The 27899-nt window shown below is 37.9% G+C and overlaps 1 protein-coding gene across 1 annotated transcript in view; it reads right to left on the bottom strand.

Moving 5' to 3' along the window:
* Nucleotides 1-27899, bottom strand: part of PARD3B (par-3 family cell polarity regulator beta) — a 426026-nt gene that overhangs the window by 148533 nt on the left and 249594 nt on the right. The window contains exon 17 of the mRNA XM_075710482.1: nt 23038-23082. Coding sequence (XP_075566597.1) covers nt 23038-23082 — 45 coding nt within the window. The remainder of the gene's footprint in view (nt 1-23037; nt 23083-27899) is intronic.

Here is a 27899-nt window from a genome sequence, read left to right as displayed (position 1 = left end):
GTTTAACACAAAGTGAGAGTCCCTGCAATAATATTTAAACAAAGTCACTTTTAATGGTTTGAGGCTAACATCTAGAGTGTTACCTTTGACCTGTGGGACAGAGGAAGAAACTTCTTCAGTAGCAGAACAGAAGAAAGCAAGGCAACACTTAACATTACCTTCGTGGTTGTGACCCACCTATTTCATTAAGCCTTAAGCCTGTTTTGAAATAAGCTGCTGCATTATTACTCAATCTTAGTCATCAAGTCTGAAATAATATTTTTAAAAATTATTAATTTAAATCAGAAGTAACAAATTAAAAGGATGCAAAAAGTTCATATTAAGCTTTCTGTTTTCTTTGCTAATTCAAAGCTTTTTTTGAGTTCTTTACATGTAAATGCAGAAATTCTCTCATATCAATAATTTTATTCACAATTATTTTCTTTTTAAAAAAGTGGTATGTCATTTTTACGCATCAAGTTTTGGCCTGGACACATTTTTACAAACACTCATATAAGCTGCATGTTAAAGACTGCATTAAGCATCATTCAGGGATCAATTTAGGCTATTGCAACAACAAGGAAGATGATTATTGTAAAAGACAAGCCTAGCCAAGGCAACAAAGAAAAATACATTTCAATTTCACCAATTTAACTTGCAATTAAAACATAAATTATATAAAACGCTTCCTTTGTGTGTGCTTTTCCTGATCTGTGAACATCAAGACTAAGAAAAAAGCGCTCGATCTTTAACAAAATAACCTGGAAAAGGATATCTTTTGCTAATAACGGCATTGCCTTTGTACACCTGCCCACACTCTGATCAGTGAATCCTACATGCTTGAGATATTTATGAGCTCCCTTTATTGCTAACCCCCCCAAACTGCCCAACAGCCGCTCTAATTTAAGATGCTCTAAATATTGTTGCCATGGGTGACACATGAACACAGAGTAAGGCAAAGCTCTGCCAATAAAAAGGCTTTCACAGCATTTCAGTCCTTGCTCATAAGTAAAGTTAAAATTCATGGCTTTTAAAATACTGGATCTGAGAGAGGTCAGGTTAAATGGCTGCTAGTAATAAAAGGAATCAATATGCCACAGCATCTGAAGCAGCCAGCAAACTAAATAAACACTTCATCCAAATCCACTTGGCCCTGAATTAAAAGAACATAAAATACTGTATTTATTTTGTTTGCCCTCCACCAGTCCGTGGTTTGCATCACTACATCCGCTAGAATTCTACACAGAGCAAGCAACAAACATATGTTGGCCAAGTAGCAATTAAACTGTATGTCAAGGCTAGGAGCAATTAACTGGGCATTAACCTTATCAGGGAACCACTTCTGGATTAGCCAACTACAAACAGGCAAACATCTCAGTCTGGGAAGATTCTGCAACGTGTATTTACAAAAGCTTCAGAGGACTCAGACTTTCTGTCTCAGGCACACACAGAGTACATGAGCCATTTCCAATAATAACCCTTTATTCATAAACCCTGAACAAAACCAGGATCACCTTTTCCAGTGATTAGCATGTCCTATTAGCATAGAAATGCAAGACAGTTTGTTCCTTAGAGCACTTTAAAATAAAGCAGACCAAAAGAAGTAGTGAACTCGCATCTTTTGCTCCTAATCTACATTGGGTTCAGTTTATAGATTTATTTCCAGAAGAAGTTATGAAAACTTACTTTCTTCTGTTTATTTGTAGATGTTTAAATAGAAAGTGCATAGGTTAATTTTCAGTTTCAGAAATCAATGCACATTTTGCTTGAAGTTGCCAGCAGATAACCTGTAAAAAAGGTACATATACCTCTGTAATCAATCTATCTATTAATACACACACACTCAGAGGCCATTCACAAAGGTGTGCATATTTTTGAAATTGCTTTGTTTGTGAGTTTAACAATATTTGTCTGGAAACAGTTTTGAAAAGTTGACGTCAAAATCCAACTCTTGAATGCGAATATGCAAAATTTTGTCAGACCTACTATTAACTAAGAGAAACAGTTATCTGGCACAGCTCTGACTTATAATCCCTACAGAATTTGAAAGGATTATGTAGGTTTTCAGCAAAAGTCCTCAGCAAAGGTTCCTTTTTATTTCCTAGTGAGATTTTTAAGATCATTTGAATGCTTAAAAATTTGCTAACAGTGTTTTATTATAGATTCCTCACAGCTGAATCCATAGTTTTAGTGATATTGGGTCTTTAACCTAGCTTTATTTTATATGCTTCAACTTTTTTTTTTCCCTCCTTAAACTATCCTCTGTACTGAAAAAAAACCCCAAAAAACCCCAAAGAACACACCTCCTTCTTGCCATATCTGAATAACTGAGAAGTGGGAAAAGTACGCTCTTCCAGCCAGGTAATACTCCCACCCTGTCCCCATTCACCAACAACTCAAAAAGGACTGAAAGGAAACCTTTCAAGCTTTACATACAAGGGGGCTGTGAACTAGGTCCTTCACTACAGCTTTTAGAGAAGGAAAGTTTAATTTCCATGTCTAGGTTATTTCCTCTAACATTAGTTGGATCTGGGTAAACTTGGCTGTAAACCGGTGCCTAAAGTACAGGAACAGAAATACATGTGCACTCCCAAAGGTATGTGAGCATACAATGCTATTCCACATGCACACTTCCAGTAACTACAATGATCCCATCTACCAACACACCAGAAGCTAGAAAGGAATATTCACACGTGCTCCTCAGTCTATCTGTTTCAGTAAGTTGCAAAGTTTAATAAGAAACTCCAGAAGACAGAGGGTCATGTAAGCAGAAAGAACATAAGTAAAATAAGGACTTTAGTATTGAGAACAATTATTTTGTAGGTCTTAAAACATGAAAAGTGTTTTCGGGGCTTCCTTCCACAGAACTGAATCCTTAGAAAAATGATGTCCAATTCATGGAACAAATGGCCAGGAATTCTCCTTCTAAACAGCTGCAGCCAAGGATTTTGCTAAACTGTTGTGTGCAAAGACACAGACTCACATCCAGTGACATCTGGCTGTCGTCTTGCGTTTTAACAGACACGATTCAGAACTGGATTACTATCTCAGCCTTGCTTAAAAATAAAGTCAAAATACTACTTTGGTTATACTGGTTAACTCTGACAACTAGTCTATACAATTTACTGCTTTACACTTTACATTTGTTTGGGCATGTATAGAACAACCCTTCCTTAAGAGGTTTGCAGCTCCTTTGCTAGATATGTCATGGTGTGTCATTTTATTGAAAAGGTTATTTTTAAAAAGAAACTGGTAAGGAATATGAATGAGAGATCAAATAAAGCTGGTTTCGCAAATCTGTATTTTTGGAAAACTTGTTACATTCTTAGATGTTTAGCAAATGTGCACCTAGCCATTAATGTCCCCCATGGAAAAGGGAACCTCCCCAGATCTCTAAGTTTTTTTTCCTCTGCAGCAATTTTTAGTATCCTAAAGATGTTACTCTATTAATTACCAAGTTACATGTTTAGGATCTTTTCAATATGCAGTTTTGCATTGCTACAATGTGTTTAAATGGCAAATTAGAAAAGCTAATGGAATTGCTGCATGGAACAACTTAGAATATGGTTTAACTGTAGTAGCAAATGAATACAAACTTTTCTTGAGATTTCCTTAGCCATTTTTCTTCCCTATGTACTAATGACGTTACCTTGTTCCCTTTCACTTGCCCAATAAATGGAAAGTAGATACAAATATGGTACCAAACATAACATGTTACCAGCCTGCAGAAACATAGGGTCAGAAGAGAGGAAAGGGTCATTCCAATTCTTGGCAGTATCTCTCATCAACCAATGGTGACATTTCTAGAGAAGTTAGTCAAAGCACTATCCTAAATTATGATAAAGAATTCCAAATTTCTCCAGGTTTAACAGGATGGTAAGCAGCAGCCAAAGTGATACTGCAACCACTAACCTGATACAGGTTAAGCACAATCAAACAACATTTTAATACAGACAAATCCAAGATGGCTTATATTAGAAAAATAAAGGTTTCCTCTAAACTGGGACTCAGTATTATTGGAAAACACATGATTCTGCTCAGTGACTCCATACAGTGCTGAACCATGACCCAGAGTTTAGCTACGAGTAGATCAGGATGCACTTGGATAATCAGACTTTTTTATCAGAAAAACAACACAGTACTGTGGATCAAGTGCAAAACTCTTTCATATTTGGCTTATTTAATACTAAAAGGATAGTACATTAACCTCTCTTTGCTCTCAAAATCCAGATATTGTCCATAAACACACAGTTTCCTTACACATGAATGCAAATATATTTGGCTATATATACACAGTCATACAACATACAGGTATAAAACTTCATTCTTTGCAATCATGTTGCTTCTCAGCTGCATTTCTAAATACTATGAGAATAGAAAAATTAGACACTACTACTAGTGTTACTAGCCCTTCAGTAGATTCTTAAAACCAAATAATGAGTATCACTAATATTCTTGAAATTATAAGCTTTTGCTCCAACTACGATAAAAGCCAATCTCACAAAACATTAAGAACAAATACACACAAACATTCTGAACAGCTTCAAGGATATTAAGTAGCTCTGCCAGATTTCTCTAGCAGTATCAGAACATCTCATTTTGCCTTTTTATAGGGGCTAGTCCTGCAGTTTAACTTTTCCAGGTTGACCAATTATTTAAGAAAATAGCTCTCGTGTTCAATGATTACCTTACATAAAAAAATTTTAGCATCTATATGATTGTACTAACTTTTTATTTCTTCTGTATCAAGAGTGAACACTTGTATCTGTATTCTGCCCTGTATCCTATTTTTTGTGAAATATTTTTGCCTTCTTTAGTTTTTCTGACTGTGGACCAGTATTTTCTCCACATTAAGAGGGAAATTTGGTTAATCTATGAAATGCATGCCATTCCATTTCCTCAAGAAGATAATGCAAAACAAGCCATACTGTGGTTGGGTATAGCCCTATGGCAATTAATTACTTCAATATTTGTATAATTTGTAAAACTTCATGCATATTATCACGCAGTTAATCAGAGCTGCTTGGCAGCTTCTTCCCTCAACCTTTAATGAGCATGTCAATCCTCATATTGGATAGTAATACATACTAAGGCATTTACTTCAAAGCAGAAAACTAAAATCAGATTTTGAAACACCAAGGTTAATGTTATTAAAATAAAAAACGTAATAGTCCTTCTACCATGTGTGTAATTGTCTCCCCTGCAAAAAAGCAGTCCCACAGGAAGGAGCAGGAAGCTACTAGTTGGGTTCATATGTTGCTGTAAGAGAAAAAGAAAGTAGCGGGTAATCAATCATAATTTCTCTTCACAGCAACAACCCTGATAAACATTTATGTGAATAATTTTTATTGTTGTTGCCTTGGTTTAGCCCTAGCCAGCAACTAAGTGCCACAGAGCCACTCACTCACTCCCCCCTAGGGCTGCCAAAACCAGCACAGTTGTGGACACTAAGAGTTTACATGTGTTCAAAGGGAAGCAAGGAAAGCAAGAGAAGCAAAATCTGTTGAAGATTAACAGATAAATAGAAACTGTTCTTGCCTTCAGTCTTTAAGTCCCTGAATATCTGAAGGCAAGGAAAGCTATTGGAGAAATAAGATATAAACTTGTATCTTTGCATTTCTTATTAGACTTTAGCATTTGGTGGTATGAGAAAGAGGACATGGGCTATATAGACTTTTTGTCTGATCCAGTATGACCACCGTTATCTTCCTGGGATGTGTTACAGATGAAAGGTGTCCAGAACAAACAAAAAACCAAACCCCAAAATAAAAATGACACTGCTTCCTGTTCCTATCAATTCTTCATTACTTGTGTTAGGAAAGCACACAGAACGTCTCTAATCACGGGCCAAAACCTCACTGCACTTGGTGTTATACCAACTTAAAACAGAATAATATTCAGTACCTCTAATAATTTTTGATTGAGCCTACCTGTATTTCTGCAATACCGGCTCTCTTTTGAGTGGCAAGACTATAGATCTCTGCTTCAGCAGTAATTTATTGCTATTTGTCAACACTTTGTAAAGTACAGTTCATCTCCTGCTACATTCCCTTTATGTTCCTATGCATCAGATGTTTTCTATTTTAAACAGAAAAAACAGATGTTTTGGGACAATATTAATTTACTCAGATTTCACATTCAGATTGAACCTGAATTGTTAAGGTAAGTACAGTATTTCAAATGAAAGTTGCAAGCATCAGCCCATAACAGAGCTAATAAGAAGTTCCTTCCTCACCTTTTAAAGACGTCATTAGCGGTTCATTTCTTCTGAACAGCAATATAGAAGAGCTGAGCACAGAATTTCCTGATGTTCTCTTAAACTGTTTTTACTATTTGTTTATTTCAAGTCAGTTCTGACAGAATGGTCCCTTCTTGCTTAGGTGCTTTTCACAGAATGGGTTAATTTTTCTCCAAATAGATTACAAAAAAAACCCCCAACCACCCTTAAATCTGGTTTAGTGCAGAAGCCCTCTGATTTGGAGTTGGTATTTTGTGACAGCTTTAATAGTCTTATTGCTGACTCTGTCATTCTTCGACACCTGTGCTCTTAACTTTTAGAAGACTTAAATTATACTCCTGTATGCTAAAGCGCGTTACAAACATACTACCTTCTAGTTCATTCAGTTTGATCTAAAACAGCTACCTTGATTAAGAACTAATATTGATATTGCCTTATACCATATGACTTAAATTTTAATCACTAGGTTTTCTTAGTCTGATTAAGCAATTAAACTGCTTAACTGAAAACTACAGGCAATTGATTTATATGAAGGTACTAAGAAATTCTATTTGAAGTTTAAGAACAATTCCCTACCAAAGATAACAAACACATGAAAGCTCAAATTGCAAAAGCATATTTCAGCATTAGTTGTTCTAGTATTGTTGGCCTTCTCGTTGTTTATTGATTCTGTTTACTCAAGCAGTCATTCCTGGTTTCCATTTTCTAAAAATCACTAACAAAATGGGTACTCTGTTCTGCTAATGCAAATTACAGTGCAAGTGAAGACTCTTCATACACTGTAAGCATTAACCCATCATTAAACTGGGAGAAGAATTACTGCCTCTGCTTCTTTTGCTATAAAAACTTCCTTAAAAATGTCTAAGTCCCCTTCTTTCAGTTTGGATCATAAAGTATTTGCTGTAACAAGACAGAAGATAGAAGGAAAGAGGTGGAGCTTTTAATGCCAAGTCACGTAGGTCTGAAAGGAGTTACTGTTGCAGAAACATTTATTGTTGCTGAGGTTTGAGGAACACGAAATGAGCAGGACTACCTGCAAGGTAAGTAAACAAGGGCAGAGTTTGCTCTACATTTGATCACTTTACTGTTTCTTTTACTCTAGGTGAGTATCAGAAGATTCTTGCATCTCCAGTTGAAATGAAGTACTAAACGTACAAAAGGGTGTCAGAACCTAGCCAAGACTCCCCTAAAAAAAAAAACAAAACAACCCCAAAAAACCAAAACAACCAACAACCCCAAAAACATGGAAAGAGGATTATGTTGATCTGCACGTATGCTGCTAGGAAGCTGGGGTTTTTCTCATCAAACAAAAGTTAAGCGAACATGTTATTTTGGCTTGAAGCAATCACGTATGTATCCGCATCTCTTGTCACAATAACATTCACTACCTATACGTACTTCCCTGTTGCTTCAGCGTCTTACAGGGTGAAGGAGCAGAATAAAAGACAGGTAAGCTAATCACAGACACATACCACTGTGCTGACTGGTGAGTGCTCAGGTCAGAATTTTAAAAGATACTGGTGGGCTTTTCCATGAAGGGAAAAAGAAGGGTAGAAAATGAAAAGGGAAACTAAGCAAGCAGAGAGTCTATACAGGGATCGGATTTTATCAAGGACTTGCTCTCGGAAAATGAATGCTTTAAGATTTCAGCTTCAATCTTGTGCCCTATAACTCATGACCTCCCATTTTATTTACAATAGCTAAGATCCTTAATCTTTTTATACTATCACTATATATTGTTCCAAACCCAGAGGTTTAGCCCCAGCACTAGCTACTTGAACTCAAAGCAATTCTTTAAAGCATATGTGGTTTATAGACTATAGCGGGATCTTTCTACATAGTTTGCTATATTAATAAAGAAACATTTTTATTTGTTTACACATACAGTAATACTGTATCTACTACCTACTAAATAAAATGCATTATTTATTTGCATTTTCTGGTCTGTTTTTCTGAAAAGGCTCATGAAATTTTAATCAAAGTGGTTAAAGCAACAGACTACATATGAAAATTATATACAAAAAATTACCTTAAAAGAGTACTATTAACATTGCAAAGTAAAGCACTTAGGCTTGGAGAATGCCACAGCAGAGGTGTCCATCGTTAACTAGTATCTATACACTCATTGTAATAGACTTTCATGTTCTGTCCCAAATAAATTATGACAATTTTATTTACAAAACTCCAGCTTCCTTCTTTCAGGAAAGATCTACAAATATTTTCTTCCACATGTACAGCAACTACCCTCCTTTTTAATTCAACACACACTTTAATATCTGCTCTGACATAAGCATTAAACAGCCCTTCATGCTCTGAATTTCTCTAAAACACCTTATAAAGTACTAAGTTTTTTTAATAAACACTAATGACATCATTTTAAGAGGAATGTGTACTGTGTCTCAGAGACAAGGAACTGAAACAGAAGGATGAGGATCAATTCAGGTTCCCATTTTAAGATTCTCAAGACCTGATTCCCCTGCCCTCCACTCCCACTTCTGAATACTTAACATCTAGCATTTTGTGCGCTCACAGCACTACTACCACTGACTTTGGTGGCAGCCTGAATACATTCTGCACTTCTGTAAATCAGCACGCATGCAGGTCAGGCACCAACAAGGTGAAGCACACACTATCTCATGGCATGTGGTTTAAATACCTCCCCGCCCCCAGCAATTCTGAGGTACAGGCACAGCTAGAAAATAATTCAAGCGGCATTTAATGGCTAGAAAACAGAAAAAAATGTTTCATTCTCCCTGAGATCATCTACACCACTAACATCACATCCTCCAACGAGAATATACCAAACAGCTACACATCTCACAACTTCAACAATAAATAATCTTACAACTTCAACAATAAATAAAGCGAGGGTTGGGCCTTACACAACAGCCTTTAGCAGATCACTCTTGTGCTCTGAAAGTAAAATCTTTGGGAACAATCAGGTTTTCATTACGTAAGTCTCACACCATCAGCATCCACTAAAAGGGTGTGAGTTGCCTTTGCAGACTTCGTTAGAGCTAGTGTTTCCTACTTCAGACACCTTAAACCTTCAAACTTACGTTCTTTTAATAGAGCTTGTATATACAGTTTCCTAGGTGTGGGTTTGTTTGGGTTTTTTTTTTTTTTTAGTGTGTCTGGTTTTGTTTGTTTTAAAGAAAAGCAGAGCTTTCTTTAGTGCAATGTTGGCTGCCACCCTTTTCTTTCCCATGTGATTTCTGGATCCACTGTCGCAGATCAGCACAAGCTGGTCTCCCCCTCTCTCTCTGTTACGTCACCCTTTCCCACACTGCATCTTCTCACCTGGCCACATGTCCAGTCTCCCTTTTTCCCCCCCATCTCCAGCATCCTTTTGTAGCTCCCACCCCCGCCACCAGCTTGCTATATTCCCAGCCTCTAGCTATATATTCTTACCCTTTCCTCTCCTAAATAAAAACAAATATCAGAGTTATTTCAGGAGACAGTAAAAGAACCACCACTGCCAAAAAAGCAAATAAACCCCACACTTCAATTGACACTTGAATGGGAAGTTTTACTTCAAACGGCTCCAGTTTCACAGAATCTGTAATGGGATGTGTCACGCATGACACTTAACAGGTGATAACACAGTGACTACTGCACACTACACCCAGACTTTATATACAAAAAGAGAAAAGAAAAAGCAAACCATAAGTAAAGGAGACCAAAGGTTTTTCCTGAGACTTAATGACTTACCCATATTTCCTACAGGACAGCAGAAGAAAAAGAATGATTGTAAGAAATAATTTTTCTCCTGTATGTTTTCTTTTTTTAATGTATTTGCTCTTTTAATATAAACTCTGACTGAGAATTATTCTTTGTAGCTATTTTGTGATGCATATTTCAATAAGCAGTGAGTTATTTGATGCAACGGCTGACAAAATTTAGTCCTGAACATAATGCTCATTCTTTTTTGTACCTTTAAAATTAGACCCAGTGTGCTGTTTTTTAGAAAAGAATTAACTCTACAAGCTTCAATCGAAAAATTCTGTCATTTTGTTTTCAGAATTAAGCATCTGACCAGATTATAAAGCAATAAAAAAAGAGGCATCTGAATAACTACACTATATTGGATTTCTCTTTTGTAACATCTCTGTTTGTCAACAGCAGTATTACAACTGGCAACCAAAAAAACCAACCCCTTTTTTGAATACAGGAATTTATGCCAACTGCAGATAGCAACAAAAATTGTAATTACATGAAAAACCCAAACAAATCAATGCCAGATTCTCTGTTTTGGTCCTACTGCACAGAGAGGCTTGAAAACTGCCATAGCAAGTTAACTGAGGTTTTTGTTTGCAACCTTTGTAAGTGCAATCACCCTTCAATAACAGATGCAAACTTCTAGTGCCAAATTCTAGCTCTGTTCTGTTTGTCCCTCCGTTTGCCAGGTCCTGACCATACCACTGGAAGGGAATGGATCCCTATTTAAGATTTGCTCCCCTCCCAGATTTCCAATCCACAAAGGTTTTTTTTTTCCAGCTTGAAAAGGAGGGAAGGATTAAAGGAAGGATTTTTACAACAGAAGGTGAAGAAATAAAGGACCAGGAACCAGATATAGAATAGCTTCAGAATAGGTATCAGACTACCTGGGGGGTGGGTGGGGGAAATCAGCATTTAAGTTTCTTTTTTAAAAAAACAAACAAACATAAATAAGCTTGGTCTCATGTCAATAGGGATCTTCTGTGCACTCGCAGGGGTAAGATATCAATCATTATGCTTATTACTTGTAGACAAAACTTAAATGCTTGGAAACTACATCAACCACATGCAAGACTAAATTAAGGCCAATGAGAAATTTCATCTAGCAAGACATTAAGCAGAAAAGTGGGTAAACACTACAGTTGTTGACATGTTTTGAAAGGGCAATATGGTGCCATTGCCCAAGGTAGGAGGAAAGTATCTGCTGGTAGTTGATGATGGTAGCTCAAGGAAGTGCTTTCTACTCTTCTATGAAATGCTTTCCGTTTGGGTTGCCACTGGTATGTACAGAAAAAACTCTCCCACTCTGCTCTTAGGTCAGAAAAAAGCATTTCAGTAGGACACTTAATTAGGGATGATATTCTGGGTGCTTTTGGAGTGCTGTGTAGGTAAGTGCTAAGTAGCATTTCTGTATTGAAAGACCCACTAAAAATAATGCTGTTTCATGAGACATACAAATAGCAATGTAATTCTTTTCTTCAAAGTTAATTTCTGAACCGTATTGCTCTGCACAGCTTTTATTACATGAAGATGTGTATTAATAAATAGCACCAGCCACACATTTTATATAATAAAATCTTATTTCAAATGTTATGGAAGGCAAACACTGCACAAGATACTATTCCAGAAGTGAGCTGGACTAGAAATATCAATTACTGGTAGCTACCTTCAAAATCTTTTTTATTGACATGGCAGCATGATGGGACTTCAAAATAAAACATGAAGGAGAAGAATCATTCAAAGTGGAGAATTATAAATGCTTCCCTGTCTATATTCAAGCCTCAGAAGGTAATGTAGCTGGCAAATACACAGTATTACAAAACAACAAACTCCCACAAACAAAAAAACAATCAAAAAACTGAAACAAAACCACAGCAGATAAATCTTCTGTGGGGCTACGTAATTTTTAACTTTTAGTCAACTAGTTTAAAAAAAAAAAAAAAACCAAAACCCAAAAGTGTCCCTTTCCCCTCTTCAGCCAGCAGCTCATTTAGTTCAGTGCTCTTCTTTCTACATCTCATACTTCATACTCCGAAGTGTAAGTTAGAGGGCCAGATGTATTATCTGGGAAGTTTTCCAAATTCATTAACTCCTTGGCACCAATGACTTCAGGATAGCCACTGCCAGCACTGAATATTATGCCCAGCAAAAACCCAGCTCCTAGAGGGAAAGAATTAATAAAATGAGGCATTCGGCAGTGGCTGTTGGTCTCTTTGGTCACAACAAGCAACTAAAAGGACCACGGTAACTGCCAGCACTGACCACAGCCAGCTTTTCAGTACCTAGTACTCCAAAGGTCTTTCCTGAACATCTGCAGATCATTCACCACAAAGCTTGAAAAATGCACAGATACTGCTTGAAGGAACACAAACCCAACAAAAAGACTGGCAGGAAGGCTGTGACTCCAGTTCTCACTGCGGAGGGTGGTAAATGTTACCCAGGGGTGTTAGGATTACAGTGGCACTTTCCCCTCAATTACAGAAGATGCAGTCTGAGGCAACTCATTTTGCTTTCTGAAATGGATGCGGTCTGGCTGTCACCAGCTAAAGAGCTGATGACTGAAGAGCCTTACAAGGCCCTAGAAATGTAGGAGACTGGATGGATCGACTTGCTGTTTTCAGCTTTCTTCTTAGGGCGAAGCGGGGAGTTCCATGAAGGAAACCAGCTTACTGTCAGTCATGCAGGCACTTTCATGAGCCATCTGTTCAGGCACCATCACCAGAGAGGCTCTCTGATTTAAAGATCAACATACAGAGCAAAAGGTCCACAGTTTTTTAACCGTTAAACTTGTTTTGCTGGCTGCTGTGCCTCACTTTGAATCTCCGCAGTTTCAGTAAAAAGCACACCAAGTTCTTTACATTCTTCAAACTTCAAACTTATCGTTTCTTATTCTTTGATTAGGGTTAATACCAGCTTTCTTGTTATTTAACATTTTGCCATTTCCAATCACTTCAAATTTAGTAACGATTCTTACTGGGCATGATATTCCAGTATCCAGAGATGCCAAGATCTCAGGTCCCAATAACCACTTCTGCAGAATTGCAGTATCTATTATCCTGTGTGAAAGCCTGCACTAACACAGTTACACTGCTTCTGCTTTCAGAGAAAGCTTTATTTCTGCCTGATATAGCACTCCTCATACAGACACATCCACCATATTTACAAGCTCTCCTATCCTCATGTCAGAAACACCCTGGAATATGAGGCAGTAAGAAGCTCCAACTCAAAGCAGAAACTCAGCAGACACGAAATGTGGCAGGCTCAGCACAGACAGCCACAGTGTCACCAGGTCTCAGGAAGAGATGCATGCCCCAAACAGCCTACAACTGATAACTCATGCTAGCACCGCACCCGTTACTAGAGAGAGTATTTCAGTGTGCAACAGAAAGTGACTTCTGCAGACATGCCTCTCCCTCAGGCCACTGCAAGCTGACACAGACAATGTATTTACCACAGAAGGATGACTACTTATTTCAAATACTAGCAAGCCTTACGGTAAATGGATGCATTCATTACAACTACTAAAAATCTGCATTTCATTTTATACTACGTAAACATTCTGGGGTTTTTAATACTCCCTTGACTTGCTTCACTGACTTCTGCACAGAACAATATTCAGCAATACTGACCAGGGGGAGAAAGAGCAACTATGATGCGTGAACATCAACCCCCACCCGCCCCCGCCAAGCCTCAGTTAATATAACAATATGCCCAGAATCGCTTCAGGAAATTAAAGAGGGGGAAAAAAGGAGGTAGAAGAAATATGAATGTATGAGTATCTTGGCTGGAAAAAATTCTTGTGTGTCAGATTTTTTTTTTTTCTTCCTGGTCACTTCTCCTACTTCTATATCATAAGGGAGCTCTAACATCGGGTAACAGCTGAGCATGAAATTTCCCAGGTCACATTAAACAAAGTTCTTTGCCCTTTCTCTGCTCCTAGAGCAAAGGATACTCCCCAAGGAAAAAGGCTGTTGGTCTGCAATCCCTGGATGCCAACAGTTTACACTGGGTGATGTATAATTCCCATATTGCTGAGATGTGATGGAAAAGAAGCAAATCTTTCACCTCTGTTGTTTATTTTTGAATACTCCAAGTTTACCCACACGTAAAAATGAGGCATTCCTGACACCCAGAATCACTCTCATGCTCTAATGAACTTAATGTTGCAGCTTTAGCAGGCATTTCCCTTGCTATGCATTCACAGGAGCACTCTGTATAGCTCCTATCTGCAGGAACTCTTAAGTTTCATTTCACGGGGGTCAAATTGAAATATCTGGTTTTGGTACACTTTTAGGGCACAAGCTTCCTTCACAGAGAAGTCCAAGTTGTTCAGGACTTTCAGGTAGATGTACATGCACTTTTGTTCTTAAAGTGGGAACACAGAAAGGGCTTTGCTGTTGAAACTAGGGTTGTTTTACTACGCTTTCATAGCACAGAAAATTCACATTTGCTGGGTGAGACAGAGTGACATAAAAGCTTCTGCTCAACTTATGCTTTTACAGGGTCATTTGTTCTCTGGTTCAGCAGCTTTCTGTGATCAGCTGGATTGAAAGAAACCCTACCCAGTCCCTGTGGTTCTTAAGGAAAATTGTCCTGCTTTCTGTGTGAGCTGCCTGTTCACTCCATCTGGCACACACGAAAGCTTCTCCCTGCTTGTCAGACTCAGCTGCTCCCAAGGAGTGCTCAATCTCCTCTCACTCCTTAGGACAGGACCAGACCCAGAGTGTAGCAGCCCAAACAAAGCTAAAAGATAGCCATAGTCCTTTAACAGCAAGTAACATCACAGAGTCAAAAATACACAAACCCAAGTTTCACTGGCCATTAAACACACCTCTCAGAAACTCACTTTCAGTTTAGTCTTCAGGACAAGAAATAGAGACTCAAACTTGCTCCCCCTTGTTCCTTTCTTTCAGCACAAAGACATCTCTGAAGATCTGCAAATCTTCTTTCATCCACGCTTTCTCCCTCAGATGTGTCTCTCCTACGCCCTCCACCCCAGTCAGCTTCCTCCAGCTCAGGCTGATCCCGGGATCAAAAAATGTCAGTTACAAAATCATTCTTCTCTTCCCTGAACTTCCTTTTTCTTGCTCCCTTGGCTAAACCAGAAGAATACTACTCTTTTTTGTAGAATTATTTTTTCTGCTAGGTTAGCTCGCCACAGCAGCTCATCACAGAATTGTAAGAATAATAATGATGGCATAGCAAGAAAGTGAAACATGTGGCTAGGCATTTATGAATACAAGGGTATCATGGGATCCTCTTCAGGAGACAGGAAAATATTAAATCAACTATGCTATGTTATCAAACGTCAATCGCAGATCCTTGAATTTGCATCTATGCTGCAGTTGGTCTACGTTCAGCTCTGCTCTAGATCCTAAATCTCACAAAAGAACACTGAGGGAAACAGGTTTCTCCTGCAAGCTTGTTATTGTTCTCAGGAGATCAGACCTATTCACTTTAATGAGCGTAGTTCAAAGAAAGATCAATGGGGACTGCTCTGACATATCTTAATACAATGCACACTAAGAGTCAGTCACAGAACACAAAGAATTCATAAAACCAAAGTGAATTAAGTGATTTAAGAGAAGATTCTTGCAATTCAAGGATGAGACAGCAGGGATGCTGCTCTTCAGTTTGCAGAGGTTTATTGACATTTTTTATTCCCTGCTCCTGCCACTGGGAAAGCAATTTTATCCATGGCAAGTAAAATAGTCTTTAAAAAAAAAAAAAGTTAAAAAAAAAGTAAGTTTGGCATTTGAATTTAATAAGGATATGGTTTGACATGGCAGATAAGGTGATTTAATAGACAGCTGCCTCTGGAAGCCACAGTTCTCACATCCATCCACTTGCTGAGTTTCCCCTCAACTGGCATGCACGCTTGTCTCTCTCAAATGAGTGGTTTGAGGATAAGCCCAGCACTATTCACTTCTGTCTCTCTTGTTTTATTTTTTGACTGGTTAACTCTCTCGATCATTTCACCAGCTAAGCTGTGGGACTGTGGAATACAAGAAGTAATGGGAACCAGGCAGCTGTGGGTAGGAGGTATGGTGACTAAGACTGCCTCTTTCGGCAGCAGCAAGCTTTTAGATCAACATTGTAGTATAAAAACGCACCCTCAAGTGAGGGATTTTTATCCACAGATGACTTTCTCAGGACCTAACAAAAAAGGGGTCACAACAATCATCATCACACAGCTAATAAAGTCTTCAAAAACAAGGAAAAAACCTGTCAAAGGAATAGTTACAGCTGGTGAGTTACTGGGGGCATGAAGTGATTCTTCTCAGAGTAAAAATGAGAGCTTGTTTCCCTCTGTAGAGGAGAACCATCTGACTACGTTATCTGTGAGAGCTGTTTATCAGCCACATAGGCCTGGCAGGCAAGGGGGACTGTAAAGACTGCCAGCCTGGCACTCAGAAGAGATTTTGACCAACAAACTGCTTTTCACTCAAATTCAACAATACCGCAAGTTCTGTTAATTTAGAATAATTGTTTGAAGCACAGGAACTGATAAATGTCCAGCCTTCCTTTTCCTGAGTCAGTAGAAAAAAAATCAACCTTCTCATGCAGAAATACATACAATTTGATGGGGCAGGGGGGAGAGATTGCTGTATCAGTCTCATTTTTAATAGCCTCTTAAAAATAATCAATATCTGGAATGTCCAGTTTGAGCTTCTCTTGCTCAAAAAAAAATTAGAACTTGACAAGAGTTCTAATTTTGTTTTCATCTTGTTTCAATACACTTTCCTATCTCTGACAGATTAAAATACATGAAGTTCCAACAGACAAATGAAAGGTTTTCCAACTAAACATTCATACTTTATATTTAGCCCTCTAAATACTAGATGAAACTAAAAGAGCATTTTTCTCAACACTAATTCTTAGGAGCCAGCTCACAAAAGTTGGAGACTTGGGATTTATTCCTACAGACTTCCATACTTTTACCAGTAAGACATGAAAAAATCCTGCAGTTCAGCAGTTCAATATTGTGCTGTCCTATCCCATAGGCTTGGTCACAGCATAGTTTTGGTTCCGGTGCAACTAGGCAGTGTTCAACAAGCACCACCACCACCCCCCCCCCCCCAGCTCGAACCAATGTAGATGGTTAGAAAAATCTATAACATGGAAACCATTATATATCTAAAAAACCCCAAAAAGCCTTAAAAAAACTGAAGTCCACTAAAAAAAAGGTAGTAAAGCCATACTGGCATAGAGTACTAAGTAAATTAATGTATCATCCTAGTTTCACTAGACAAGCTGTGTTTGAAGATAAGAAAAAAAACAGTAGGCAGAGATTCAATGAAAGCTAAGCATTTTAACTTTTGGACTAGAAATCCTTATAAACCCCAACAATATAATACATTCAATGTAACATCTTTGACTTTAGACCTTACCAAACATAAGTATAGAATAAAACATTAACTCTGTAAGTGACTTGCAGGAAAAAGGAATCTTATTTTTTGTTTCTTGGCTGCATGAGTCGATACAGATTCTCAGATGACAACAGTTTATTTGGAACTATACGGTCAAAGGAACACTTTGCTTGGAGAATCATAATCAAAGTTGACAACAACAACAATAATATTAACACCACCACGAGGAAAGAATCATCCAGGGAGAGAAGCCCCAAGTGAAGGTAACAGTAAAAAGACTGAAAATCATGCAAAAATATTCCTGTCAACAAAGCATCAAACTTAACCCACAGCTTAACAATTCAAAGCTTAAAGAGGCATGGGTTATGGGTAGTACAGTGTACTGAAGCACCGTACAAAGATACTTGCATTTTTGTGTCAGTCAAACTGAAATAGCACCAAGCACCACACTGGCTGAATTAAGGGAAAAATCACACTGCACAGCTTCCAGGGCCACCACAGTTTGTGTGTCCCCAGTACCCAAGCCAAGATATATAGTTTAGGCTACATTGGTATTGCTAAGGTCTCTGCAAAGTAGGCAATTCTTCTTCACACTTGCAAGAATCATTGACACAGCCAAGGATTACACTATTATTATCAGAGAAATAAAATGAACTAAGATCAACCTTTTTCTCCTCTCAAAAATGCAAAGACAAGTGTCAGATTCTATATGCCACATGATTTCAGTTAGATAGCTGCAAGGTCTTTGTTTGGACAGGCACTTGCATACATCAGGCAGCTCAGCCATTTACATGAGTCTTTTGACTGTGGATCTAGTTACTATATAAATCCTTATGAACTCAGTACTAAACCCAATGCTCCCTTTGAAAAGCTCAGCTTTAATGACATCTACAGCAGTGAGAAGGCTTGTTTAATAAAATTATGAGATCTGGCATGAGGAGAGGAGAACACCACTTCTCTCCGCACCTCTTTGACGTAACTGTGTTACCTGCAAATCAAAAGAAAAACAGAAGCCAAACTTGCTACAATAGCCCCAGTCTCATTTTCAAACAAGCCTAGCAGCATCAACTAAGCTTTCTGTAATCCTTCATAACCCCACTATTAACCCCCAACAAAATTCTTCATTAAAAGAAAGCCTTTTGTGCTACATAAGCATACATAAACCAATGGATTTTGCTGGTGTTCCAATAGCTCAACCTTTGCATTCCTTCAGTTAAAAAAAGAGAAAAGTTCTCCAGTTTTGTCTGCCCTTCCAAGTCTGACCTCAAATTACAGCAATAAGCTTAGCCTAGCCATTATTCACCCTTTTACCAGAACAAACTTTAACACACTGGATTCTGTCTGCACCAGACCCTATTTTGTCCCTGCACAAAACTAAGCTGGAGTTCTTGAAATCATAGGTTATGTTTATATTTGCAAATTTAGCAGTGGCTGGGCACACCTGAGTTTACTAGGATGTAATCATCTACATTATAAAAGTGTTATTAACAGCTCTTCTGCTCTCACAAACACTTCCTAGAAATGTTTCAGGAGTTAGGATATACCAAGCACAGCTTTCAGAGGCAACCTGAAGCCATTTTACAATTGAGGCTCAGAGCACAGATGGGGATCATCCTGTGCCACTCAACTTTAAAGCCAAAGGGGACATTCAGCTTACACTTGTATAGATGCAACCTTAGCATCTCATGGACTTATTTCACCTACCAATGCAACCATGGCTTTTGCCACAGGCTGGAGAGCCTTTCCTGAAGGTAATGGCGAAGCTTAATCTGTTGCACTTTCCATACCCTATTCCAGTGGGTCATACAAAATCTACCAATAAGCCTAACTTTTCAACCACTCCTGTGGCCTAAACCATAATCTTAACCCTCATCCTAGCCTTAATGAAGCCTCAGTAAAATTTATTTAATGCAGAATACATCCTAACATTAAAGGATGCAGAGATCCACCAAGACCTTTAACCTACCTTATTCCAAACCATCTCCAGTCCCAATCTGAATCCCAGTTTAACCAAAACTCAGTTACCCATACACGAAGCAGGACAGCCTGGAGGTCTACCAGACAGGTCGACACTCAGATCTCATCAAAGCCCTGACCTTGCAGCATTTAGCTGTGGTCTTCAAGCCTTCTTTCCCAGAACACTAATCCTACTCACAAGCTGAATAGTAACCTGGTAACTGCATTGTCAGCAAAATTAACAGTAAGGGGCAGAACCTGATCAGAAGCATCCTTCAAACTGTCCCAATGGGCCTTTTCCTACTCAGGACCTAACCCTATCTCTTGCCATATAGCACTAATTCAAATTCAGCTTCATAACAGAGCTACCCCTGTATCATTCAATCTTGCCAGTACTAATCCATAGCCCAGTCACATGTTCCTCACATAGCAGCCAGCAAGAAAATAAGATCTTCAACTCATCTGGTCTCAAAACTGTCTCCAGAAACATAACCCCAGCCAAAAGCATGGTCTAGTGACATTAAAATAAAAATAGGAAAGCTTTTTTGCCCATTTTGCTAATTAATATGTCAGAGCTCATAAAGAAAGACTCATCAGCTTTTCTCCAGCACTACATCATCTGAAAGAGCTGTGTCAGCAGAGACCTCAGCAGACAGTCAATACATACTAAAAGTGTTCTAAGCAGTAAATCAGAACACAAAAAAAAGAATTTCACAAAAAAATAAAAATAGCTGCAAAGAATTCAGTAGTCAATTTCAGTATTTGATATAAATCAGGTTATATCTGACGTACAACAGTCTTGCCCTTCCTTATGAAGGGTATGCTCCTAGTTGTCCTGGACTCACTTTACTCAAAAGCTAAGAGTTCATGAAAAACTGAGCTAAAGTTTGCTGATCTTAATTCTTCGTGAATTTTCAGGGATCTTCTCTGCTTTAAGATAGAGGCACCACTTGTCTGCTTCTTATTCTCATTGCTGGAATTGAGTTTAGGGAATGCGGACACACCATTGCTGAACACACAGGAAGCTTACAGAGGACAAAATCCTCAGAGGATTCAGGGAGGATGCCTTACACACACACGCACTCTGAGCTCTGGTCTTTTCCAGAAAGGGCCAAGTAGGCTGCATCAATACAGCACTCCAGTCCTTTTGCCAGTAGTATTGCAGAAAACATTTGCAGCACTAAGAAAACCTGCAAGCACTGCAGGAGTCTTCCACCCGGCGAGATGAAGGACAGGCCAGCTATGAGAACCAGAATTCACAGATGCATTTCTGTGAGGGTGAAATACAGGAACAAGCCTCCAGCCATCTTCCCATAGAACATGTTTACAAGCTCAGGATGTGTGCAGACATGCTTCTGAAAATCAAATCTACTTTTTAAGAAGAAAAAAAAAAAAAAAAAAGGAACTGCTATTTGTGGGTGCAATATACAAAAAGACAGAAAGATGGGGCTACAGCTACAGATCCTTCTAATGCCTTGGTCTTCTGCAGAATTGTGATAATGCTTTTTGAAATGAATACACACTACTAACTCCTGCTGCTGTTCAGTAACATGTAATATGCGAAGGATACAGTAGCTATACCAAAAGCTGAGACTAAATGCTTGAAGAGCCACTGCCCCAGAAGGAATAGAAAGGATATTTCCCTAGAGAGAATTACTCATCTGCGTATTTCACAGAACAAGTCATGTTGAAGGAGAGAGGGGATAATTGCATTGATTGTTAGTAGGTGATAATTAATTCTGTAGAGAAATATGTTTAATTTCCTGAAGTCTAGAATAGGATGGAAACTCTTCGTTCTGTAATGAGAAAATAACGGTGTTTTGCTTCCAGCACAAGAAGCTGCAACTTCTCCCTTGGCACGTTCTTAAAAAACCTATACCTATACGAAGGCAGCACAATGAACGATGTTAAAACAAGAGTTCTGCGATGTGACTGAATGCCAGCAAGATGCATATATGATACATAATTCCAAAAAGCATACAGTAAAAAGGACCAGAGAAAAAGAATGTTATGTTCTTGAACAAACCTTTAAAATAAACATTTGAATGGAACAATGAGAAAGCTGAAACTGCAGCTTGATTTCTGTCTATGAAGGGTGAGGAAATGGAACATAGAGAAGGGAGAAACATTTTTTCCAACAGTAATGGAACAGTATTTAAACTGGACAGAATCAAGAAAAATCATTTACATGCCAGCTTCTCAGAAGTTACCTAGCTCCTTTTATTCTGAAGGGGAAATAAAGAAACAACCTGTAGGATCTCTTCCTTAGGTGATCTGTTGACCACTGATTTTAGTCTATGAAAAAAGATCTTAGGTACACGTAAGAGGTCTATGAAGGATAAGTAAAGCAAACAAGCGAAAGTTCAATAAGCATGGGTCCACATTTTCATATAAAACTTGTAGGTGTCTTCAAATAGAAAAATTTTCAAAGCCACGGTTTTCAAGAATCTGGAGAAGTGTGCAGAAGAAAGATCAAATGCTGCTAAGTGATATTATAAAGCTTAATGTACCTATAACAACTGATTGCCAGAGTTATGATCTCACCAGGTTTCCTTCCACTACTCTTTGATAGCAGTGAATTCCACTGATCTTTGGAAAACTGCACGATGTTGCAATGTTTGTAGTAATTTTTCTGCACGTGAAAAAACTCAAGGGCAACACCCCTAGCTTCTTCAAGTTGACAAGATCATTTCTTTGAAGCTTTCACATTCCCAAAACAAAAAGTTGAAAGAATTTTTTCTCCCCAGGAGTGATAATGTTACAAGACATATGAACTACCCCTTGATTCAGAAAGAGAATCCACGAGGTTCACAGACTTAGGAAAGATGCCAAAAAAATTTAAAAAGAATTTGTCTACTAAGTTCAGGAAAAGGTCTTCAGATAAGGAAAATCCATGCCAGAGAACTAAAGAGGGACACCCAGTTGCACAGAAAAGGAATACCATAAACAATCAGGAATCTCACAGCTGACCTTCCTTTACGTGAATTCAGCTTTTTAGTTCTATCAAAGGGGTGGAAAAAGGCAACATGCAATCACGCTACAAAGGGGCAGCCTTAAACTTCAGGGTTTTCTAACATCAGAAGAGATTGCTGAATAAGTTGAGTTTTCTAGAATGTTTAAGGTTTCTTATGGCAGCTTATGCATGGCTTGTGAAAAATTACAATCTTATGTGACATTTCCTTGAAAGTTCTTATAAAACAACAACTGTAAGTTGTACAGTACTGCGGTGTGGTTTGCGGAACTTATTTAATAAGTAGGTACAGTAATGACAGCAGTATGGACTGAATTTTTTTACTACTATAGCCTGAAAAGTTTAGGAAAAACAATTTTTTCTACTACACAAGTACAATGAAAGAAAAGGCTTTGACTTTTTTTTTTTTTTAAATCTGTAGAATTTTTGTTAGTGTTATCTTCAATATTCCTGGTAATGAAAGTGGAACTCAGAGCAAGGAGAAAAAGCAAGAAATATTTATAGTTTTCAAAATGTATATCGTTTAAATCTCCACACTCCAAAAGACATGTTGCTCAGTTTACACCACCTGCACTGAAAAAAAAAAAAAAATTTACAGCTCTTCCTGCAAATGGTGCTGCTACATATACTGCCTGGCAAACAACAATCCCTAATTCATCATTGTATAATTTGGAGTCAGTGCATACAAAGTAATGCCTTAATTTGCAACTTTTTTAGTCACCACAGCATCTGTATGCTGATTTCATTTACTGCCCACACTACTTTGAGGTTGCTGACTTTTCCTCCAAAATAGGAAAACAGCTTACCTGATTTGTGTCCGGCCAACAAACCAACTTTGCTTTCATCTGCCACTGGAGGAATAAAAGACAAGACACAAGGATCAGAAACTTATTTAAATTCACAAGCCTTTGAAACACCATCAAATTATTTCAGACAGAGAATCCTAAATATTTAAATCATAATCATTTGTAAAAAGCCTTTTTTTACCTAATCCACCTGGGGTGCTTCAAAGTCCAAATATCTGAATCAAAGCCCACTGAAACCAATAAAAGGACTACCAGCAGTCCTTGTGGGTTACAGATCAGGACCTCAGCACTTACACACTCAAAATGGAGTTGTCAGAAGAGCAATTGCATTTGTAAATAACTCATCTTGCCAGACAAATCACAGGGCATAGGAGAGTTGTAACATTTTCACATCAAAGACCTCAACTGGTAAAAAGAATCCAGATGTGGAAACCTTCCCATCTGCAAGACATCTTACTGACTCACACGACCCTCTGCAGACAATGAGGTCTCCCAAAACCTAATCTTTTGGAAGGCTTATGCTTTTTTCTATGTTATGATTTATTTTATTTTGTCTGTAAATTGTACCTTTGCAGTATCTCACAACATCTTACAAAGAAACATGTTTACGGTAGCAACAGTTTGCAGACAGACTAGTGGAGGAGCAATTTCTGAATGTAACAAAAATTGTAATTTTTCTTCAGTATCTGTACTTCAGTTTATTATCATGTATCTCAAGAAACTAATTAAAATACTTTCCCAGGGGGCTGAGGGGAAGAACCAATCACCGTTTCTTAAAATGAATTCTATGCAAAGAAACAGTTCTAATGTAATGTAAGGGATGATAAAACAAGCACAGGAAATGAATGCTAGGGTTGAAAGCTTCAACTCTGCCTGCTCAAGCACTCCCTTGCATTATGCCCTAAAACATGATCTCTTTATATCATAAAATAAATTGTCAAGTCATACGAAAAATACTGTAAATGGGAACTTACACAAGCTTTGCACAGTGGTCACCATAAAAAGTTTACATAAAGGGTTACCTGTAGTGATACAGGAATGTGCTATTTTCTACACAGGAAAGAGCAGCGCAGTAGTTACTGATATTTGGGAACTGCTACTGGGAAAATAATCACAGTAAATGTTTTCTTATATTGCCTCCCCACTTCACTTTTAGGGAAGCTTTTCTCCCCCAAAATCAGCATCAGGTTCAGGGCTGAGAAACACAACTGGAACCATGAATCCACAACTGACCATCGTATTCTCTTCTCTACCTTTGTAATCAGATTGTCATCTGATTATCAGTAAAATTGACATAGTGCAGTTTTGTTGTGGGACGTAGATGCTAATAAAGTAAGACTAATACTGTTTGCAGTGTTATGCAGAGATGCTGCAAAGGAAAATAGCAGTGGGGCTAGTCAAAATTAGAAGTGCAACCTAAATTCAAGGCAGTTCTGTACTGCTTGTCTAACCTTTCTTCTAGGTTCTTCTGGTCCCTGGAAATGATAACTTTTTCCCTCCTTGCTATGCAGTTTGGTCCTATAATGCAAAATGACCGGACAATGATTTGCTATAAAGATAGTTCAAACTCCTTCTCCTCCTCCCTCCCCCCCCCAAATTTACCTCTAAGCAGAACAACTGTGGAGAACTTTAGTCCCAAACGTTAGTGTTTTGACAAGTTATGATTGTGTGAAAACAATGGATTATAATGGAAACTGATTTGCAACCTTAATCATAGCAGTCACTAATGGCAACCACTATAATATATGATAATTACTTGGAGTAGGTTATGTTACAGTACATAGGAGCTTTAAAAAAAAAAAATAGATACCAAGGTTCACAGCATTTTTTTAAAACTATGCTGATGACTTGGTTTGCCTGAAACTAAGTTTTACGTTATTAAAAGGGATAAAACCATTTAACTTAATCATACTTTACACACCAGCTTCACACACACAAATTAGATTTTAATACTGGAGGGGAAAAAAGGAAGAATAAAATGATTAGAAAATGAAAAATAATCTTACCAGACTACAAGGTTAGCATTATGAGTTTAAGCACACACATACAAAAATTGGGAAATGCAAAAATTAAACTTTTATATCAAAGTTTGAGCAAAATGTGTGCCCCTCCACGGGGTAATTTTCATTTCATGGGATATTACGCTTAGGCAGTGACTTCTAGGCTGGCCATCTTTCATTAGGCTGAACAGGAGTGGCACAGACAAGTCCATTGCATGAGAATCCTATTCCTTCCCTTGTTTCCTCTTGGAATAAGGAAAAGACAACAGAAAAGAAGGAAAAGGCTAACAGGAGATGAATACTTTGTATACTAGTTGAAAACTTTGTAATTGAAGATTTCATTTAGAAAGTATGTAAGGTGTCCTGTTCCACAAAATAACATTTGAAAACACTGCTCTGCATGATGTCAAAAATTCATGCAGTCATTCAGTTATGACAAAAATAGTATTGCTCTGGCTACCTTCCTTGGCTTTTGAAAAAAGCAAGAGCTAAGTGGAAATTTCTTTTCTAAGATTCTACTAGTGTTGGCCTATCTTTGCAGAAAGGCACCTGAAGGATTTTAAACAAGGAAAAAATACTGTCTACTCTTAAAACTCAAGTAAAAAAAAAATCTAATTATTTTTATATTGCAACATCAAAAAGTAATTACATTGCACTAACTATGAAAAATTTCAGCTCAAGAGGATCACACTTGGGAATGCGCAGTACCAGACTGGAATGTATCAGGAAAACATGTATAACTAAATTTCAACTGTAACTATTTTTATGAGGACACCAGAAATACTATATATTCTTGAGCTAGAACTGTTAAATGCAAAACATTTCAAAAAAAAAGAAACCACCTAATTTGGGGTCTGTAAACACAAGACTCAAAACAGAAGTCTGGCAAGGATCAGTGCAAGGAAGTAACTACATTCGCAAAGAAGAAGAAACTTCTCCTTAACTTGTAAAGCAAACAAATATTCACACTTTGAAATGTCCCTGGAACTCCAGGGAATGTTAGTTCATGAAGTTATTAATGTTTGTCAGTATAAAACACACTAGCTCTTTTAAAGTAGCACCTATCAGTTAGGAACTGCATTTTCAACACAGAAGCCATTTAGGTATTCATTGTCAGTACTTGAAGCAATTGCTGAAATACATGTGACAGAAGTTCTACAGCTAGTTAATAAAAGCATGGACATTTTGAGGACTAGCAAGACCACAGATTATGAAAGGTGGAATATTACTAAAACAGAGAAATCTTTCCAGCTGATAGCAAACAACTGATACCTTTTTTTTTTTCCCCCCAACTATGCCAACAACCACAACAAACAATAAAAAAGCCCAACCCTCTATGCTATGAATAATCAAATGTATTAGGATTTCCTATGGTAATATATTCTGGAGTGCTGTTTTCCTTTAAGAAAATGAGTAGTACTGTTCAGGAACAGTAAAAGCACCCAAAAACGCATCCATGTCCTTCCAGACAATCTTTTGATTACCATTTCTGTGCCCTACTCAAGATAACCAAGATAGCCATTTTTTTTTCAACTGCATGATTTTCAGCGGTTTAGTACACAAGCAGCCTTCTGTAATGCCTCAGAAAGTTTGCATCAAAATACAGTCCAGGATTACTTAAAGGTCAAACAACTACTTCCCAGCTATGGTTTAGAGAGGCACAAATCAATGCTGCTGCCAACTGTGATAACCAATTTCCCTCCTTTTGCCTAGTTCAATTGCTGTACCATTATATTATTTTTCCCCAAAAGAAAGACACAAACAAGGATTAAAATAACAATTAATGGGAAATAATAAAAGAGACTGAAACTTCAAAGAATTTCCTGGAAAACAAATTTCCTGATACCTTTCTTAGTCTATAGGAAGCCCAATATAAAATTTCTTATTGTACGTTAATCAATTAACAAGGGCTGTATTCCCAAACCACATACACAAATGATACTTCCATGCTTTTTAGAATCCATCAGTTTCTATGGTACAAACACACGAAAATAAAGCAAAGCTACAAATTGGTCACTCTTTTATCTGATGAGCTGTATCCCTACCTACCCCTTTCATCATAATGAAAGCACCGCATCATCAATTAATTTTAGTCAATGATAGTGCCAATGACATAATTCTCCTGCCATTTTTATTTTCTTGGTGAAGCGTTTCCCCATCTAGGAGCAGCATAAATCACTCAGAGAAATTGTGTCAAATGTTGGCTCACAAGCAACACTTAGAAAACGCTGCTTGCTGTTCCAGGTTTGCCCCGTAGTACTGCATACAAACACCACAGGCTTTTATACTAAAAACTACAGCAGCAGTAAAATGTGTGACATTAGGAATGGTAAACTTGCACGGTTTTAAAATATTTTCCTTCAGTAATTCCCCCTCCTCCCCTTCTCTAGTGATAGTGAAACTTCACATCAGGGCCCCATCTTTCCTGTTCCGGGGTCACCTGGTTATCAGCCAGCTACTCATATTTGAAGGATTATGAGTCCTTGATGGATTCCTGTTCACTTCAATGTTGAAAAGCAGTGAGACTAGCAAAAAGCTTGCACACTGGCCAAGGATAATTATACTTATGTGGCAAAAAAGGTAAACCTTTTCCAAAATGGCATCTAACACAACATTTGGCATGCCCTGTTCAGCACATTTAAAGACAGGAATAAATCGCATCCAAACCAAGATTCTGGATTCTTTTTCTCCAACGTACAAGGTTTTCCCTAATAAGATTTTTCAGAACATTTTTGTTACAACTGGTTTAATACTTCAATTCAATTCTATTCAGAGAAGGTCCTCAAGGGATACATCTTGTGTATCAGCACATGAGAATGAAAATGCCTAAGCTTGCACTGACTATTACTACTACTTGCTGTT

Source organism: Pelecanus crispus, chromosome 5, assembly GCF_030463565.1.
Source record: "Pelecanus crispus isolate bPelCri1 chromosome 5, bPelCri1.pri, whole genome shotgun sequence".
Lineage (NCBI taxonomy): Eukaryota > Metazoa > Chordata > Aves > Pelecaniformes > Pelecanidae > Pelecanus > Pelecanus crispus.
The sequence above is the reverse complement of the archived record's forward strand: the minus strand, read 5'-3'. Positions and strand labels throughout refer to the sequence as shown.